Raw genomic sequence first — 20,568 nt, forward strand, 5'->3', positions numbered from 1 at the left:
AGGAGAGATTGAGAATTTCCTTTTAGTTCTCAGTTTATTTGATATTGACAAAAGTTAGTCAGTTTTGTCTGTTCTTCTGTAACACAAACTAAGATTTATTTTTAGAATTAATATTTTGTTTCTAAGTGGAATTGACAATTTAGTCTGTTTCATTTGTTCTATTTTGAAACTTAAACGCTTTAGCGGCTGCCTTTTGTGTAGTTTGCAATATTTGCCTTTATTTATCTGAAAAAGTCTCATGTTCCTTAAGTACATCTACCCTGTTGAACTTATTATGGGAAATAAATATTTAAAAACAAGCTGCTGATTATTTCACATTTTACTTGTGAGCAACGGCACATTTAAATCTTACAAATATAGTTATTTGGCTTATATCGTGATAGATATCGTTATCGCCTGAAATGAAAAAAACATATCGTGATATGAAAAAATCTCATATCGCCCAGCTCTATTAATGACACACCAAAAAACTATTAGGCACCTTTTGTGCATCTCAAAAAATGGACAACTCAGTATTTATTTTTTTGATTTTTTTTATCTTCTGTTCCTTTTTTTTTTTTTTTTTTTTTTTTAAATCTCTGTTTAATTCTTTCTGACTGCTGATAACCACTATTCAATTCAGTCTTTTTCTACTAATGTTAAGATATATTTTTAAAAAGTCAGATCAAATATACATCAGAAAAACCTTGAATTTAACACACTGCTTTTATTTTATAACCTCTTATTACTTTTGAAAAATTTAAAAAAAAATTAAATCATATGTATTTTATGGTTATTTCAAATTTACTTTTTAACTGCAAATAGCCCCATGGAGCACATGCAGTACTTTCTTGGCCCACTAGGGGGCTGCAGGCTACATTTTGGGACATTGCATCAAATAAAATGGCACCAAACAAATGAAAAAAAAAATTTTGTACTTCACAGGCATCACAGGCATGATGGCAAACAAATCGGGAATGTACTAAAGAAGCCACAAAGAACAAAGAAAGCACCATAACCTGTGGTGTGTATGAGTGAGACTTTGGATACTGGCATGTGCTGTAATGTGTGGCTGTGTGCACATTAGAACTGTAACAGAGCGATTTGATATATGCACTTGTCTTTTCCTGTCTGTGTAGATCACTACCTCAAGGCTCAAAGTAACACCCATCTGTTAAATGTATTAACAGTGTATTTTATGCAGGCCTGTGTGCCGTACACAGTAGTTGGTTAAGAAAAATAACGTGGTGGAGGTTATTGCCATCACACATTTTAGATTTGCACTGTTTCTTTCTATCTTATGAGGGGGAAAAAACAGCTTGAGCCTGCTTCTTGAGTAAGCATAATGAAGGCTTTGATATGAATATGTTGCATATTAACAAAAGTTGCATTTGTTTTGTTTTCTTTATTTGCTGTCATTAATATATTGCCCGATCAGGCCTGTTTGAGTTTGTTATACATTTATTGGCAAATATGGATGAAAGCAACGCTGGTGTTGAGGTTGTATATAGGGCTTGTTTTCTACGCTCTCTGTACTATATATTAAGCCCTATATTTTGTTCCACATTACACGGTGGTACTATAATAAAAACAATGTCTATTTTTTCTTCATTTAATGACAAATTACAGTATATTGTGTGTTTATACAACATAAAACACATTCAATATTTAAAAATAAAATAAAAACAAACTAAAACGGTACACTTTATATAAAAAGAGGGATGAACGTTTTGTCTGAAATGTGAAACCACTGCTGATGTACCTTAAACCAGCCTCATTTCTAATGAACAGCAGGGGCCAACTGGTTGCAAAAGTTAAAGTAAAATTGTTTTTATATATAGCACTTTCAAGATAAACATTACAAAGTGCTTCACAACAAAACACTAGAAATAAAGACATAAATGATACCCAAAGGGAAGTTTGAAAAGATGACTTCTTAGCTGCTTTTTAAAAGAGATCACTGAGACCACAAATCCCACGGTCTGACTGTGTATAAGTCTATAAAAAGATTTATTGCCTACAGCATGATGTCAAATTTGCAAGTTATATTCACATTTACAGTAAAATAGGTGAGAAAGAGGGTACGTTTTATGGTGTTTCCAGCCTGTTTCTAAAACTCCCAAGATGGGTCTTCACTAACTTTAAGGGTGACATCATAGTGGCTACAGCCATCTTTTCCACACAGTTGCTGTAAAACTAACTACGTCCCAGTATAAAAACATAATCACCCCCACAACATTGTTTGATCCTTGGGTGCACTAGTGGGACTTTTTCCTCTCCTCGCAGCGAGGTCCAGAGAAAGGAGGTCGACAGCGACATTTGTTGGGAGAAACGCACTTCCCTCCGTGCAAGCAGGGCTGACTGCATACAGCTACGGACAAAAGAAAACAAAAGCACAGGTACTATTTGTAAAACCAGGGGAATGGGAAATGAGTGAAGAGCTTGTAAATTCTAGCATCATAAACTCCAGCAGCTGGTCTCAAAGGTGTGAAGTGTTGTGACATCTGGAAATACACTAAGCTGAAAAGCAAATCCAAGGTGCAAAGAGAAAAATCGGGTATGTAAAATGCACTGGTGTGAGAATGGTGCAATGTAGTCAAGAGAGCAGAAAGTACCGGAACTGGATGAAATGAAAAAGACTTTATCATAAGGAATAAATGCTCCCAGTGAAGGGCCAGCATCAGAATTGGGGTCATAACACGACTCCGTACATCTGAGACTCCTCGATTATTTAACCCAGTCTCATCACAGCAAAACGTTATCGGTCTTTGGGAACAGTGTACTCACCCATATGGCAGGCACCACCCAACCATCCCTCCGTGCAGCTGCAGATTCCTGGAGCCACACACAGCCCTCCATTCCTGCAGCCCTGGGGACAAATTGCTGCATGGGAAACAAACCATAGAGGGGTTTGCTCAGCGTGGAACAGAAATATGAAAAAGAAAAACTTACAATAAAAGTTTGTGCTTTGTGAACACATGTGAACATATTTTTATTTAATTCAGGCAAAAGTCAAATGTGAAAATTTGACATTGGTCAGACCATACAGTGGCAGTAGCGGCTGTAATGTACCATTGGTACATGCACGTGACGTTTTTCAGGCATTTTCAGCCTTTATTGGACGGTGACAGTAAAGAGTGGACAGGCAGAGATCAGGCCTTCACTATTATTATCTACAAACCCCACCGAGCTTTGCAGGTCCCTGCAGCACTTCAGCATATGGTTCACTTGCTCAAGCATCATCCTGGCCTTTATGATTCCTGCTTAACTACATATGTAACTATCCTATGACATTATGTTTAGCAAGTGATTGGTCTGTTGTGTTGGTTGCTAAGTTAATTGTGGTTTTATGTTGATGGTGTACTTGTAAAATTAGTGCCATGCATATAAGAGAAGGAGTTCATATTAGATTTAAGCCCTCCCGGTGCCAATGACCCAATGTGTATAATGTGTATGTTAGCAAATATGGAAAATGAGCGTAGGAAGTCATCGAGTCAGCTAATGAATGAAACAGCTTTAATCCTAGAAGAGCAGCAAGGCTGAATATTTCATCTAGACCACAGAAGACGGATTGCTAGTCCAACAGATCCTTAATTTCACATGGAGAATGCATTAGTGGAAGCAGTCTAACAACAGATTTTCATCACTAAAAAGTCAAGTCTGAGTTTCATTTGAAGAAAAATCTTGGTAGACATATAAAAAATTGGCTTTTCAATCTTTGCTGTTTTTCTTTTCCAGTTCAAACTGAACTGCAGTTTTCTGCCAATATTACAAACTTCACCACAGCTCTCCAGTTGTTACACCTGCATGTCTGCCTCATCCACTAAGTCAGACTGACTGTTGCTTCCCTTGGTGACAGCTTCTTGGAGCCATAAAAAGCCTTAAACATCCACTAATGTCTGCAGCTGATGAACAGCTCCATTTGGCACCTTTGACCTCCTGTGTTAATTGGGTAATTAGATACAGCCACGAACCCTCCTGGCATTTTGATCCGGCCCAGCTTGAAGGGCAGATACACTTGGCCACGCCGTTGACAGCGGTGCATTCTCCTCCGTTCCAACATCCCCCATCGCACGTCACTGCAAAACACACACACGCACACACACACACTGTTCATGAGATATTTTTACCATACCACAAAAGATTTAAGTTAATTTGGGTATAAACTCCCCAAAGCACCCAGGAAATTCTTCACTACACACCATTCTGTTGGAATGCATTGACTTATGCATTCATAAACTTAATAAAACACATTTAAAAAAATCTAATCCATAAAATGTTTTAAGAACTTAGACAAACAAATGAGGCAGTACGTGAGCAACAGCTGAAAACTGTGTGTAGTATTCTGAATAATAGTAAACTGAATACAAATGAATAGAGCAGGAAAATACACCAAAAGCAAAGAATAACTGTCATCATGACACGCACACACGTGTTAATACACTTAATGTATTAGAACTGTCCCGCTCCCATGAACTCGTTTACCTTTGTGACAATATCTTCCTCCAAATCCAGGAGGACATCTGCATTTTCCAGGGCGAAGACACACTCCTCCATTTTTACATTTGGGATCACAGTTGGCTGCAAAATTATCCACCACAGTTTTTTTAATAGGCTTCAAAGTTTTGACCTTCTTTCTCAGAAGTCTTCGTCACTTTAAATTAATTTGCAACAAAATAAGTTAGTCATAAACTGGGTCAATAAATAAAGTGGCACATTAAACCATTTATTCATAGCTGAGCTTGGCACGAGGTCTTCCCTGTGCCATCATCAGAATTTGAAATTACGCGCAGATAAAAGGTTTGTCACGTCACCATACTGGCAGGTCTCTCCTTCGTAGCCCCGGGAGCAGAAGCATGTGTTGTTGCGGATGCAGACTCCGGCGTGTTCGCACGGCGGCTCGCACTTCGCTTTCAGGTCAAAGACGAAGCCGACCGCGACACCCCGGGGCGCGTCCGAGCCTCCGGAGCACACACCGGCGAGCGACATCAAAGAGGCAAACAGGAGAGGTGCAAAGAACATGGCCGGATGTGCTTTGTTGCTCAAATGAAGAGTGAAAAGAAGCGAAGCGGTGGACGGATGGAGGAGGAGAAAGTCTCCTGAAGAAACAGGGAAAACTTCTCGGCCAGGATGGTGGTGGTGAGGCGGAGCAGGGAGAGCGCCCTGGGGTGGGGGCTGGGGCTGTTTTTCAAGACTTTGGATCAAATCTATGCAGTCCATATTTGCATGAAACATATAGGTTAGACCACCGCGCAGATTACGCAGTGGGGTTACATGAAGTAAAAGTTTGACTCTGCCACAACAGATTCATAATGATGAGGTTTCCCAATAGTTTGTCTGGAGTTATGACAGAGATGCTCAAGATACTAATTAAATTAGGGCCTAAAACATGTGGATAGCACAGCTTCACCATGCTGCTCTATAGCAAAATACTCCAAAGAAGGATTTAAGAGTAATCTGATTGTATTTGCAGTCTGTTCATTGTGCAATAATTTATCTAAGGAATGCTACAAGTGGTAACATAAAAAGTATTTTTATTGTTGCTTAGATTAAAGCGGTTGTGTTTCATATGTAGTTTATATGTAGCACCCACAAAGAGAGTAATATAACTGCTCCAGAATATCTAATAAATAAATAAAAATCTGTAGTGTAGTTTGTTTTGTTTTTTTGCTAACCATAAAATAAAAATGTTTCAACAAATGTAAGAGCTCACCTGTATGAACTGTATGAAACACTGCTACCTGCTGTTTAATCCTCACTGATCCTGTGCTACATGTTTGGGACAGTCTACCATAAGGTGGCTGGATGAAATAAATGGACAAGTTTCTGGTACATATGCACATTTGTTGAGTAACTATACTCACTATACTTGGTATCTTCTAGTACAACATTTGCTCCACAAAATGAGACACAAAAGATGCACAACTGATTTTGAAGGTCATCAGTTGACCTAATATATCTACACACATTCAGGAAGCTCACTTTACCCAAATATTTAACTTTATTAAAGTTACATAGCATCTTTAACTAGTGGTATTTAAACAACATCTTACTCACTTCTGTTATAACAGCAAGGACTGATTTCTAAGGCACATAATTCATAATTTGTGCAAAGTATTATTTTTCATGGCTACACATCTAAGGTTTTATTTTGGTTTAAAGAAACTGCTGTGAAATATGCAACAAAAGAAAAGTGCAGTATTTTACACTGAGTACATATTTCACAGCGATGTTGACAAACTATATCTAAAAGACTGTAGAATCACTTTAAATGTCTATGATTATATTTGTCAGAAAGACAGAGTTTGGGATGTTAGTCTATGTAGAGCACATATGGAAAAACCATTTCCTCTTGTTTGGTGAAAAGAAACCCTGGGCCTGTATGAAGGACGGGGTGAGGGGGAAGTTCTGTTGTAATGACAATAACACAACCAATCAGTAGCGGATGTGGTTCTTCTCTCTGCTCCCTTAAAGCTGTTCAGAGACCAAACAGGCAAAGTAGCTTTCTGTTTGATTCTCTGCGTTTTGCATTTTTCAGTAAAAGTGAACAGTGTTTCTTTATTCTGAGTTCTGTGAGCTCAGAATAAACAGAGTTTGCATAATACTTGGACTACTCCAAGTACAAGATTTAAATTTCCATAAACGGTATGGAGTCGCTCTGCTGCTTATTCACGGAAAGCTTCTCTGGACAAGCAGTCAGAGTCTTTCCTTGGACTCACCACATCAGACTTGTCGTGCATGACAGAGTCCAGCTGGAAGAGAGACAACTGGACTTTATGAAGACCTTAGCATAGTTCTTCCCAAACAATCTGAACTGAAGTAGCTCACAACAAATGCAGTTATGTAGATTTAGTTGGCACAACACACAAATATTCCAAACATCTAAAAATCAAGAATCAGCATTATACTAAGCAGTGTCGGGACAGTGAGTCTGACCTTTTAACTTGATTTAAATGGGTTTCCTCTGTGGCCAGTTTAGAAGTGTGAGTTTCACTCATATCTGGTTGGATTTCTTTGGTAATAAGATTTTCATTGAAACTGGTGATAATGTGTTGAGTCACTTTAAATCAATATAGTCCTGTAGGGAGAAAATAATAGGTTGTCGCTTATTTGCAGAGTGATATCTTCATGTGGTTTATTTGATAATGCACTATATTCAACCTGCTAATCAGCAGTTAGCCTGCGTAACCACCAAAAAAGATAAAGAATAACAACAAAGATGAATGCCATCGTGTTAAAAATCCAAAGGGGAAATCACTCATTTAGTAATAAAGTACCTCCAGAAGCAAAAATAAAAGTACAGTGCTGCCCCACTAACACTCTACTGGCAACAACTAAAGTACAATCAGTAAGCAAAATACATTAGCGATGGGGGCAAGAGGGTTTTTTCTCTGTTGTATGTATTCCAGTGCAGCTCTGGTCTAGACCTGTGACCTGGATCCCGGAGTGGAAGTGAGCTGGTGGTTTAATGACTGCAACAGATGTGAACATACCATGATACACAAGGGGCCTGTGCCTCTCGCTTTAGGAAACAAACAGATGGATAACACCAGAAAGAAGTTTTGAAAGCAGTGAACAAAATTAGGTTCTTTGAAAATAGTAATAAATATTACTATTATCATTAATAAATAGCTTAAACACACACAGCTTTACAACCACATCCTCAATTCTAATTTATTATGAGCATAAATGGAAGTTAATAGATGTTGCTTTATGTGTGTGCGTCAGCTCTGTGGATAGTTGCTGGAGTGAATAGGTTCGTGACAGGATCCCAACAACATTAATGAGTGTGTTTGTGTGGGACACCGTACTAATGCTAAGAGGCAGATAAACAGATTTGGCATGAGGAATATGAAGGACAGTTACGCTAAAGTTTGTCACTGGTCTTCTGCAATATTACTGCAAATTTGCAATCTTATTTCCAAATTTCATCTCTGAGTTTCAGTAGGAATGCACAGACAATGTCAAAGAGAAAACGTTATTTGGAGACATGTGCTCGTGAACTAGATCAGAATATGGGACACTATTTCATTTTGTGAGAAGAAAGAACAAGTTCCAGATAAAAGTACAGTATCTGGTCACCCTACAATAGCTGCAGCCCCCTGGTGGGTTGTGAGGATACTGCAGGTGTAGTTCTTTTGGTGTAATACAATAAAACCCTGTTATCCTCAATAAAAGGAAGATGTTTATGTCGGGTACATTTTCTAGACAAAATCATTTATGGACAACTAATTTATGATCAGATGAAATTTGTTTTCGCACATTTGTAAGAAACCTGCAAATTTTATCTCCTATTCATTGCTCAAACATCTGCATCCAGTCCACTGAAATGGACTGGATGCAGATGTTTGAAAACATGAAGACCTACTTTTTCTTGTCTTTTAAACGTCCAGTTTCAAGTATTAATGTGCAGTAATAACAATGGAGTAATGAAAAGGTAAGAATTTGGAGACCTTCATACTTCAGCTGAGTGAGACATTTGGCACCACTCTGTGTGTACACAGTATATTAGAAGCACACCAAGAAAACACAAGAAACGCTCAAAATGAATAGATTTTATTGTCACCGGCATGCATGAAAAACACAAAACCACTGTTTAGATGTTAGAAAATAGCTGGGAAACTTTCACATTTATGGAATATTACGAACAGTTTGATTTCGGTTTACTTTCTTCAAAATGACGTGTAGAAATGTGGAGATTTTGCAGCGATTTAAACTGTGAAACTTTGCATGTTGATTTAAGAAATTATATTTATGTGATCAAAACAGCAAATTACACCATGGCCCACAAAAATAGGATTAATTTAAATTTTTAAAAAAAGGTGACATTTGTATGAATAAGCCTATGACATAAAAATATTATTATAAGTTATTTTCTTATCAAGTGAAAAATGTATTTTATTTTTCAGTAAAATATGCTCATTAAGGTCTTCAGAGTAGTCACGCGTCGCTTTTAACCTGATGATTAACAGAGTTACACACACACACCGCACAAAAACTAAAAGTTTAGAATAAATCAGTGATGACGTGAGTCTGCTGTACTGCTCTACACACTAACAAAATTCATGAAACAAAAAGAGAGAGGCTGTTTGTAGAAAGGAGTCAAATAAGAGCAGAAAGGAATGATTAGGAACACCTCAGTAGTTTTACTTTCAAAAGTCAATTCTCTCTCACACGTTTTAGAAACGATTTCATAAAGTGGTGTAGAATGAGAGGGGCTGTGAGCAGCTTTCCCCTTCTATTTAAGCAATATTGACATTACCTTCTCTTCAAAAGGTCCAGCTAAAGTGCATCGTAAGTAAAGCTATTGCTTCCAGTATTTCAAATACAGAGGAGGAGTGATACTGAATATTGAATAATGTGCTCTGTTTTTACCAGCCTGGAAAAACTACAAACCTCTCGTCTATGGGCCATGAGGAGGATTTACAGGTCTGGTTCACGAGGGATAAACCATCGTTTGGTGGTTTTATTGCAAAACGTCTATTCTAAACATCATGTTTGTCCTCTAAACAGAATAAACTATTCAGGACTTAAAAACTGATGAGCCACTACGACTAAATTAAAAGCAAAGATGTTTTGTATGGAGGTCAACAGCAGTATCTGATGCCTAAGCTCTTTTGCTTCCCTTATTGGTAGACCTGCACATGCCCGTGCAACGAGGTGGTGTTCCCCCCACAGTCCACATACTGGTACATCTCCTGGGAGACCTGCTCCGTGTGGCCAAAGTAAGACGTTGTCACCATCACCCTGAAAAGCAAACAAGAGTCAAACATGATCAAAGTGCAAGAGATCAGTGGAAATAGTTGTGCAGCAGTCTGATATCACTGCTATCATTATTTGCTGTTGAAAGTACTGTAGCTCAGAACTTACACCAGTGCATTTCCTCCATCTATAGATCTATCACACCTAGACTCAACATCTTGTTCTGGCCTAAGCTCTAAATAAATTCTGTGCAGCGTTCTTGTGAATTGAAGTGGAATAAACCTCTATGTTATTCTATGTGGCATATCAAGTCTTCTCTGCACAGAGCAGTTTTTCATAGTTATTCGAAAATTAAAGAAAGGGGAAACATTATCATATGAAGCGTCCATGAAGAGCTTACAATTTCTGATTAAAAGTTAACTATCACAGCCATGTACCTATAAACAGCTAAAAAGATTAAATATCTTGAAAATAGTAACAAATCTGATCAATCTGGATTCAGCACAGTAAAAATCAATAAGAAACAACACATTTTATCTTCAAAACAAACAACTTCTGAAGTTGACTTTTTGACTGCTGGGTTTGGACAGCTTATTGTTCTGATCCTCACTTGAGGGGTAGACTACAAACAAAATTCAACACAGCCAGGCTTTCTTTATGCTAGCTGTCCTAACAAAACCCCAAACCTCAGTTGGAGATAACTGTTATCACAGTTAAGAACAGGGTTTATCAGCTTCCTCTATCAGGCAGGGGTATATGCATCAGGCTCTGTGCGTGCTCAAACCAAACTGGGCATTTTGCAAGTCATGTGACTCTTCTTCTGCATGAAAGAATCATAATAGGTGCTCTCTACTCCAATCAGAAGCATTATCAACTGATGATGATGATGATAAAATTGTGATTAAGAAGATAAAAAACATTACAGCAAAATGCATCACTGCAAATAAAACAAAAAAAAATTATATAATGTTGCAGAAAATCATTAATCTGGTGGTTTCGTGCACAGAGTAGTCCAAAACATTTGAATTCAAGTTATTTTATCTCTGAGCACGCTCTCTGTGCTGCTGTTTAGCTGCTCTGAAACTGTAAACTGGATCCATTTTAACATTAAAACTAAATTAAAATTGCTGCACTTTGTCAGCAGATCAAAGTGAAAACTATTTTATGGATTGAACAGGTATTCCTGCTGTCTGTTCTTGTAGCGTCCAGCAGTGTAAAGGAGACTAAGCAGTAGATTAGAATCAAGTACAACAAGGTTTATACAATTTCTGCATAACAAAATAAATGAGTATACATTTCAGGTGCTTCAGTGGTTTAAGCGGTGGTACGGCTTAACGACTTGGACATATAAAACATATTCCCCCAGTAGATAATCTAGATAACATTTAATACATGCTGTAAATAAAAGAATCAGTGAAACCATGAAACATAATCTGATCAGAAGCAGGTTATCTGTTCAGTCTAAGTTACCACAGTGACTTAGTCAGATAAAAAGAAATCCACTTTTATGACACAGAAACCTTTAGCCTGGACCTGCTCACTAAGTCATTAATCTGGCTTCATAGTGCAGGCCTCAGGTCTATGTTATTCTGCATTTACTACAACATGCATCAGCAGCAGGAGATCTGAGATAGCATGGAGCAAAGTGTCAGCAGTTAGCTACACCAACAGCCAACCACAGCTTTTCAGGTGAGTCATGCTGAAAAGCTCAGATAACACCCTGTTGACTTCTCTTTCTTGCTCTTATTACAGTCAAAAACTGGTTGGGAGGCTTTCCTTGTACTTATAACATCACAAAATCGACTCCTAGGAATATGACTTCACAGCTATCAGTTCCACTCCTCACTTGACAAGTTTGCATGATAGTAAGAAAAGTCTCATTGAGAGCAGGCAAAGGAGAAACTAGAATAAACAGTAGTTGTGAAGAGTCGCACAGTGAGCTGAAAAGAGATTGGTGCAAACAATGAAAACAGTGACCCCCCCTTCGCCTGTATTTGCTTTGGTCTCACTGGGATTTTTTAATTTTACTAAGAAATGCCAATCAACTAAATTTACATTCTTGGATTTATTACATTTTATTTAAACAAAACAGTGAAGCAAAGCCTGACATTGTCTTATGTAAAAAATTAACTTCCAGTCTGATCCTCAGAGTGACTGTGAAAACAGATCATTCATTTAACATTAGTATCAGATGAGTACTTGACATTGAAAAATGCATGAAGCCAACAGATCTGTGTCGTATCAGAGCTGGGAAAAGTTGCATTGGTGCATCGTTAGAAAGCTGTAGTTGCTGCCAAGGTGTCGCAAATCTTGCAAATAAAGCTGATAAGAGCCCTGCTTCCTCTGCACATTTAGACTGTAGTTTCATGGATTTTAAAATTTCCTAGAGGTAAAACTTAAATTAGTCCATCTGAAAATCTGGTATTGCCAAAAGCTTTATAAATTTTTTTATTGACATTACCTCATTGGCCTGACATTTATAATAATGTGATCAATGAGGTTAGCAGCCTCATGGAGCTGTAGAAACACTCGCAGGTGTACGGGAGTGCTACAGAACAGTGCTGCTTTTAGCTTAAGACATTTCTGCCAGACTGCAGCAAGACGCAAGCTTTTTCCCCCTGCATGTCACTGCATGGTATTAATATAATTACTTATTTGCTTGGTATGCTTGTCTGTTTAAATAGCAGAAGTGATTATCAAACCAGTTTTAACATCCACTTGCTTCCTAATTTTTTGAAGAGAGTCAATTACTAGTGCAAGCAAATAATTTCTCACAAAGACACGGCATCATTTTCATACTGTCAGCTGTGAGCGGCAGTGTCCTAACACTGAAGTGTGTGTGTGTGTGTGTGTGTGCGTGGGGGGGGGATTGAATAACTTTGCTCATCATTACTTCTGTCAGAACTGACTTTTTAAAGAAAATCTATTCTTGGACTCTTTTAGAGTCATTCTGCATTCTTCACACTTGGGGGGTGGGGGCGTTATTTAGCTTATACTGAACTTCTGCCTTAGGCTGTTGTAGCACCCGACTCTTTAAGATCACCCTTTTCTTGTAACTGGCTGCAAACGCAGAAAAAAAAAAAATACAGTATTAGTGACATCTTCCCTCACTAACATAAGAAAATCTGTCTGAAACTGACCCATCCCCCATTTTTACAAGTGTATGCGACATAATATAATTTTCTCTTATGTATACTATAGTTATTCTTATAAATCCAACTGTTTGATTCATCTTCCTAAAATATTCAAGACAGACTGAAGGGATTTTAAAAATAAAAGTCTTTTTAGAGGCAAATGAATACACTCAATTGCAACAAGACACTCGATTAGATAGTCACAACTGACCTTTATTGTATCATGGTCCAGATATAAAACCACTGAAAGGCTACATTAGGTTTTAGGATATTGGCTGCTTTTCTCATCCTCATTTTTACTGGCATTCATCAGTGCAATGATACTGATGATACTTGGCTAGAGACCAATGGTTTGCCTTCCCCGACATTCGATTCAGAGAATTAATTAGGAGAAATGTTAACTGCTAAATTTACAGTCTGCTTCCAAGTCAGATTTGACGTGTAAATGAGCAAAGCACCCAAAGGCCCGGGGCTTCTGCTGATCTGAACAGTGCCCCACAGCAGAAGGCTGTTTGCTCTGGGCAGATCTTCAGTGTGTGTGGGTGTGTGGGTGAAGTTATGCAAGTGTGGAGGAGGGAGCTGAGAGTAAAGACTGATGCTCAGCTGAGCACAGTATCAGACATAAAAAGAAAAATATTCAATATCTTGTCATACTTACTGCATCATGACCACTATGTTGTGAACTTTAATTGTTGGTAAGGTGCAGTAGTCACTGAAAGAGAGACAAGTAAGATTAAACATGATACTGATCTGAGTGTAAAATGCCTTATTAATAGGACTTCAAATAAGATACTCACAACATGTAACTCAATTCATCAGCGATGATGGTGGGGACCATGTAATCAATCTGTAAACACAATTCAGAGAGAAAAGATATTAGATTTGAAAATCCATTTTCTGCCACTTATCCAGCGGGGGGCTGGGGCCTATCCCAGCTGTTACAGAGGAAAACCAGCGTGCACCCCGGACAGGTCGCCAGTCTATCGCAGAGCTAACACAGAGATAACATTCACGCTCACACTCACAACTATGGCTAATTTAGACTTGCCTGTCAACCTAAACCTATGCATGTTTTTGGACTGTGAGAGGAAGCTACAGCATCTGGAGAGAAACCACACGAGCACAGAGAGAGCATGCAAACTGCACACAGAAAAGCCGCAGCTGGACACGTTTCAAATTCACTAGCAAAATAAAGAAAGTCAAGAAAAAAACAAAAACAAACAGAAACTGCGAGGGATACTTTGTACTCAGTTGTACATTTTTAGGGCTCACTGAGCCAAGTGATCAAGACAATCTCCAAACTACACTGCAACATTATAATACTGACACTGGGGTGCAGAAAAATGGTAACCTCCTACATGGCCTGCTATGGTATATCTATCAGAACACCAATGCTGTAGTGATTTTAATGATTTAGCCTTTCCCCCCCCCCCTTTTAAAAAAATGTATTTTCTACCATAACTAACAAACCAGTAATGTGTGAAATGGTTTTGGTGAATTGTATATTTTTGAAGCATCTTCCAGAGCTGAACTTTGTAGATGACCTCTGCACACTCATCTCACACAAAGGCCTTTACTTTATTTCCCCATGTTTTTAAAGCCTCACCCTGTACTGTGTTTTCACAGTAAGAAGGTGCTGCAGTAGTACAATAGGAATGACATAGTGAACTGACGCCTTTAGCATCAACCTGGTCTTAGATGCACACATACACCTCGAATTAGCTTGTGGGTTGCCAAGTTGTGGTAAGTGGAAATTGTATGTAAGATATTTATGAGTGTTTGTGTATGTAGGCTGTTTCATAGAACCTGGAAAATTCAGAAAAACACACAAAGCCGACTGATGCACAAATTCCATTTATGCATAATAAAGTTTGAGGTTAGTGCAAATCATGTGAGTTTCCTGAGAGAAAATTAGGAGAACCCAGATTTTATCGGAGAAAATATGTGAGAAAAGTGGTCTAAACACAGAAAACATATATCAACCTACCTGCTGTTCATCCAGTGGTATGATCACTGTGCTGTTGCTAAGCCTGGCCTTCCCTATCACCGTCTTGGAGAACTGCACTTGGGCTGTGATGTTGGTCACAGTTATGGCATAGTAGTTATTGTTGGTGATGTTCAGTGTGTTCTAGAGAAAAGAAGGTAGTTAATATGGCAAACTTGTTAGCAAACATTATTGATTTAGAGCTGTCCTTGGTCATTGCCTGTCTAAGCATGCTAGCATCAATTTAAATATTTTTAAAAAATGCGTAATTCAAAATTAAGAATTAAACCATGCAGCATTCTACTGATGCAATACTATCAGTAAATTCAGTTAGATTATTAATTACGTTTTATTTTGTATATATTTTATGTATCATTTATTATAAAGTGCTCACACTTACTGTAAGGTTGAGATAGACAATTCGTTTGTCATGGTCATAGGAGACATAGGCAGACTTCACTCCCACATAGGAGACATCAATGGAGCGAGGGAATAGGAAGAAAACTGCCAGGCCAGACAGCAGCAGGCACAGAGCGACTGATATTGTGACATACAGCTTTCTGCAGGAGATTGAAAGGAGAAGTCAAAAGCTGAAACAGCTGTTGGCTTCAAAGTCTGTTGTGCTGCTGTGTGTTCATTTAGTTTCATCACACGCACAGCTAAGGCAGCTAATTTATAAAAAGAGCACACAATGCAGACTTACGTCCTGCTTGGTCTGAGCCTTTGGTCGCTGTATGGAATCAGAGCCACAAGCTGATTCTCTTGACCTGTTGAATGAGTTTAAAAAAAAAAAAAGTGTAACTGCTGGAATCGATTTCGCATCACTGCTTTAAAACTACATCCAAAGAAGAATCTTCGCCTAGTTTATTTTTCTCACTTAAAATTGCAATTTTCAGGTCTTGACTCGATTTCTAATGGTGGCACCTAAGTAATTAAACCACCTCTTTGAAGTAGGGCATATCAAATGGGAGACAACTTGATAATATCAATAAACTAATTTAGATCAGTATATTCCTCTTGATCCAGAAAACTTGGCCTTGGCAGAAATGTGCAGTCCTGAGTTCCAGATCTGGTTTTAAGTATGAGTGATAAGCAAGTGCAGGCCAAGCCAGTTTTAATAGTTGCCAAGAAAAGAACTGTGGTCTTAAGAACATAACTACGACTTTAAGTTATAACTTTCGACTTTAAGTTATAACAATTTTTGTAAGCAATATTTCCGTTTTTGTCCTTGCTTTTCTTACTGGTTGGAAATTGAGGTGACATGTGGAAAAGGGTGATGCAAATGCAAGCAACACTTGCATGAAAATGTGCAAGCAGTTGGATTGCATGTTTCCTTATAATGCAGAGTTGTCAGTCAAACTTGATAAAACCAAATGCATACAGCATTCATTAAGCCATTACTAAAGGTTTATAATAAATTGGGATGGTATTCTTGTAAATTTCAACTTGATTCATGGGTATTTTGTACAGATGGGTACTTTAATATCTCTGCTTTTAAAAAACTCTTAACAGTTAAACATTTAACAGCTAAGCTTTACCACGAGGGATTCTGCCAGTGCCCTGGCATGTGGGGCAGGTAACGCTGTCCCGTCCAGTGAACTCCACATAGGGGAACTGAGACACATCTCCATTCTTTCCATCCTCTTCTGTGTGACTCCCCCCATACTCCGTCAGAGCATCTTGACTCTCGTCTTTTTGCTTAGCTAAGAGTGACTGGGTCTTGCCCATAGCTGCAGCTGTCTGTAATCAGCAGAAAAAAAAGAACATACAGAGAGAGGAACTTCTGCACAAGTTCAGCACGCCATGCTGACTAACCACATGCCAGAGAGCCATTTGGATGTAAAATTAGATCTGGATGTATCCCAGTAAACACTTCCCAGGGAAACAAACTTCATCACAAAAGTCTTTTGTAAATCTGTTGGAATTCAAACATAGACTCTATTCTTCTCTATTTTTCAATGTTGTCTAAAATACATTTAACTAACACATTTGTAAGTTAAATATTTAGACCACTCTCATGGCAAAATGTGACAGGAATGAAACAGTAATTGAATTGCTCATGGTCACGCAGACAAACTGTCACATTCTTTTCTCCACCGTCAGTACGACTTTACTGTCACAGTGACAGAGTAACAGAGTTTTAAAAGAAGCGGGAACTGCTGTATTTTAACTCAAACCAGTCTTTTTCCTAAATCTAATGAGTAGTTTTTAAAACCCAACCCTAAATGAGTACTTTCTAATAGATACTGATACATAGATAATAATCCAATCAAATTGATACAACAAGTCTTTCCTGTCGGGGGAGGAGGGAACGGGAGTTGGTGCAAACTATGGTGTCTAGCACCTACCTCTCCAACCTCTAAATACTGACCTACTTGCTCTTTTTAAAGTATAAAATATTAACTTGTATAGACTGAAACAAACTTAGTACATGAGACCGTTGAGAGAGTAAATTGCCTCAAGTTATGCTTGATTTGGACTACAGTGAGAAATCTATGATGTAACTGGAAACCCCTATTAATTGCTCTACCTATTTCCTATTTCTCCAACAAAATATGAAGAAGTGATGGGCAAATTAACTTTTGCATAGTACTACAGCTTTACATTCATAGAATGCCATAACTAGGAATTAATAGTCATAATTCAGACATAACTTGAGGACTCATAAATATGCTTTGCTGTGTGATGTGTTTCTTCAAGGTTATAAATATGTGAGCAATCTGTTTTTTTAATGATATTATTGCTTTAAGACTGCTTTGTCAAATCAATCTGACTCTAATGACTAGCAGACGTGTTCACTGAACAGGAAAAATCTGCTCCATATTTTCCAAAGTACATTTACTGCAGTGTGAGGCATTTTTAGGGCTGTGCTCATTTAAAACAGATGCTGCTGGGCACTGGTACCGGTGCATTTTATTTTTTCCCAGTACAACCAGTTTCAAACTGTCCAGCTCTCTTAGGTTATTTGCTCATTTTAGCAGTGCTGGCATGGCTTTCTGACTATGTATTGTCAAAACAATGGCATCCAGTGGGGGCTTTGGACATGCAAGTCACACACTTGCTATCTGCCTGCTCTGTGTCTCTGTATTGTGTTCGGTCTCACTGATGATAAAATAGTTGGAATTTAGGCCCATGTGTTTCTCTGGTATTTAAAACACTACTTACTCAGCAGTTGTAAATAATAATGTAATGTAAATAAGCACAGTGCCATATTCAAGTATAATAATATAAGAAAACGTGTTATATAAAGTGGTTAATATTGGTCTGTCATACACTAATATCAAAGAACTGCTGAAGTATTAATACGCCAGCTATAGTTTCAAATATACTAAGATTTCATGTGAGTACACTTAAGTAAATGACCAGTAACTGGCAGTTCTGCCTGAACTAATATCCTCATAGTAAAGAACTCTAGGTATTTGTTTTAAACCGTAAAGTAGGCCGGTGTTTCTCAACACGTATAGCACCGTCATGTTTGAGTTGCCTTTTTCCACACCGTTGGATATTCACGCTGTTTCATCTGAGGGTTGCTCAACATAAAACTATAAAGAAATGCTCCAGACTCACCCAGGCTGTTGTCTACATACACGACACACAGCAAAGGCCGCCATGCTGTTACTGCTACTGCTACTGCTGAGCTGCTAAGGCTAGCCGAGGACACACAGTACCGGCCGGTGGAACGCGGCTTTTACGCCTTTATTTTTACAAACAATAGGCACATTTAGCTTATACATTTTTTTAAAAATGTAAACACACTCTGAAAACCCGTATTCTGCGTCGACTGTAGGCTGCCAAACGTAATTCAGACATTTAATTAAAACCGGATCGACGGTTCGCCAGTCGTCGAAGTCGTTAAATATCCAACAGACGTTCGTTTAACATTCCGCTAACCGCTTACCTGATGTGTGTTTTAGTCTGTTTTACTTGCCATCCGGTGTATCTCCGTTGTTTGTTGTGGTTCACTCGCCAGCGGAGAAATAACGCCAGGAACGCCCCCCGCTCTTCTCATTGGGCAAGCCGATGATGGTGGATTTATCCGTCTGCACTGTTGTGTTCAAACAAACGGGATGCTGGAGGTGAAGCTGCACTGGGCCACACCCAGTCATTACTCAAATAACACATGTTTGTTCTTTGTGTAATGCTATGAACTATGAACTGCCTTTGTTCAGGTCATTATACCAGAAGAAGTCTTCTGGTATACTGCTGCAGCAACAGCAGTTACTTCCACAATTAGTGACAAAAATGTCAGTTACAACGCATAAACTGCGCCCCCTGGTAGGACGTGAAGATACTGCAACTTACTGTGAAAAGTTGCAAAAAACATTTTAGTTGAGATTTAATAGTCGTTACCATCGCTGTACAATATTTAAATAAAAAACAACAACAATAACAATAAAACAAAATCCCTGAAATTTAAAAAACAAACAAACCAAAAAACATTTTATATTTATTTTCTGACTTGTTTACCATCATGTCGCTGGCCACTTCAGTAGTTACACCTTGCTAGTACTGCGTTGGGACCTTTTTTGCCTTAATAACTGCCTCTATTATTTGTGGCATAGATTGACATGGTATAATCAATGCTTAGTTGGCACTAACAGGCCCAAAGCATGCCAAGAAAGTATCCCCCACACATTTACACCACAACCAGCAGCCTGAATCATGCAGAATGGATCTATTCTTTCATCCTGTTTACCCCAAATTTTGACCGTTCCATGAGTCATCAGACCCGACTACTTTTTGGTTGTGCCGTTTTAGTGAGTCTGTGAATTGTAAGCTCACTGTTCTGTTCTGTTCTGACAAGCTGCTGCTGTAATCTGTAATCTGCTTCAATGTTTGACATATTTTACATGCTATGCATACCTCAGTTGTAACGAGTGGTTATTTGAGTTGCTCTTGCCTGCCTGCAGGTCAAAGCAGCCTGGTCATTCTTACCGGGCCTTTGATATCAATAAAGCATTTCCAACCAGAGAACTGCTGCTCACTAGATATTTTTAATTTGTTTGAACCATCCTCTGTAAACCCTGTCATAGTCTGGGTAAGCTTCCGGTACCTTTCCATTGTTGTTGTTATGACTGCAGAATCCGCCCTGGGGCGGAGCCCTCATCGTCTCACCTGTGCAACTCACCTGACCCCGTTTCTCAGTGATAAGCGAGACGGTATTTAAGACTAGCGTCACCATCTCTTCTCCTCCAGCTCGTCAACTAACTCTTTGTGCCTGCAGTGTTCTCGGCACGTCACCATCCCACTCCTCAGCCACTCGCATTCTCTGGACACTGGTCTCGATTACAGGATTCACGCACCTCCGCTCAGGAATAACTCCCCTTTGCACACGCAAGCTTGTCCTCCTGCCACCGTCTGTCTCTAAGTAAGCCACTCTGACCCAGTAATCTCCAAGATTCCAGCTTCTTCTGTTTCCCTGCTAATTGTATTCTCATTTGTTCAGTTTCGCCACGCCATGCATACTTTCCTCGTGTTTCAAGTTTATCCCCGTGTTAATAATAAGGCTTGTGAGAATCAATTTGCTGTCTCCGTGTCTGTTCTGCACTTGGGTCCACATCCAAGTACTGCCCTACAGGCCCCCTGGACAAACCCAAGAGAGCTGTTTAGGAAAATCAGTGGATCAGCAGTTTCCGAAACTCAGACCATCTGGCACCAACAACAACAATGCCCCAATCAAAGTCACTTATATCACCTGTGATTGTGATGTTCAGTTTGAATTTCAACAGGTCCTCTTGATTGTGTCTGTATGTGTTATGCATCAAGTGG

General features: G+C 38.8%; 3 protein-coding genes across 4 annotated transcripts in view; 1 reads left to right on the forward strand and 2 right to left on the reverse strand.

The window, feature by feature from the left end:
• The window catches only part of vwde (von Willebrand factor D and EGF domains), a 28,510-nt gene extending 26,920 nt beyond the window's left edge, over positions 1–1,590 (forward strand). The window contains exon 31 of the mRNA XM_026185511.1: positions 925–1,590. Within this exon, the coding sequence (XP_026041296.1) occupies positions 925–939 (15 nt within the window). The 3' untranslated portion in view covers positions 940–1,590. The remainder of the gene's footprint in view (positions 1–924) is intronic.
• A 57-nt stretch (positions 1,591–1,647) lies between these two features.
• Positions 1,648–5,227, reverse strand: seraf (Schwann cell-specific EGF-like repeat autocrine factor). Its single transcript, XM_026184782.1, has 5 exons — positions 4,794–5,227; positions 4,465–4,560; positions 3,954–4,058; positions 2,767–2,862; positions 1,648–2,350 (listed from the first exon to the last, which is right to left on the reverse strand). The coding sequence occupies exons 1-5, from the start codon at positions 5,212–5,214 to the stop codon at positions 2,238–2,240; spliced, it is 831 nt and encodes a 276-aa protein (XP_026040567.1). The 5' UTR covers positions 5,215–5,227; the 3' UTR covers positions 1,648–2,237.
• A 3,292-nt stretch (positions 5,228–8,519) lies between these two features.
• tmem106ba (transmembrane protein 106Ba) lies at positions 8,520–19,991 on the reverse strand. 2 transcript variants are annotated; one of them, XM_026185099.1, is made up of 9 exons: positions 19,928–19,991; positions 18,698–18,844; positions 16,338–16,539; positions 15,503–15,566; positions 15,200–15,359; positions 14,803–14,943; positions 13,613–13,662; positions 13,474–13,527; positions 8,520–9,726 (listed from the first exon to the last, which is right to left on the reverse strand). In XM_026185099.1, exons 3-9 carry the CDS (start codon positions 16,525–16,527, stop codon positions 9,606–9,608), a joined length of 780 nt encoding a protein of 259 aa, XP_026040884.1. In that variant the 5' UTR covers positions 16,528–16,539; positions 18,698–18,844; positions 19,928–19,991; the 3' UTR covers positions 8,520–9,605. The 2 variants fall into 2 exon arrangements, with proteins under 2 accessions (XP_026040884.1, XP_026040885.1); XM_026185100.1 differs by lacking the exon at positions 19,928–19,991 and adding an exon at positions 19,663–19,806.
• Between the last annotated feature and the right edge of the window lie 577 nt (positions 19,992–20,568).

The sequence above is a fragment of the Astatotilapia calliptera genome, chromosome 11, assembly GCF_900246225.1.
Source record: "Astatotilapia calliptera chromosome 11, fAstCal1.2, whole genome shotgun sequence".
NCBI lineage: Eukaryota > Metazoa > Chordata > Actinopteri > Cichliformes > Cichlidae > Astatotilapia > Astatotilapia calliptera.

Bases quoted from the DNA above. Each gene is read 5' to 3' on its own strand.
- seraf (XM_026184782.1), bottom strand. From the start codon at position 5,214: ATGTTTCATGCAAATATGGACTGCATAGATTTGATCCAAAGTCTTGAA. The intron at 4,561-4,793 runs GTGACGTGACAA...ATAATTTTGCAG, and splicing joins AGGAGAGACCTGCCAGTATG to CCAACTGTGATCCCAAATGT. The intron at 2,863-3,953 runs GTTCGTGGCTGT...TTTCCCATGCAG, and splicing joins CGGATCAAAATGCCAGGAGG to CAATTTGTCCCCAGGGCTGC.
- tmem106ba (XM_026185099.1), bottom strand. From the start codon at position 16,527: ATGGGCAAGACCCAGTCACTCTTAGCTAAGCAAAAAGACGAGAGTCAA. The intron at 15,567-16,337 runs GTAAAGCTTAGC...CTCATTCAACAG, and splicing joins CACTGGCAGAATCCCTCGTG to GTCAAGAGAATCAGCTTGTG. The intron at 9,727-13,473 runs GTAAGTATGACA...TTTGCTTTTCAG, and splicing joins AACATAGTGGTCATGATGCA to GGTGATGGTGACAACGTCTT.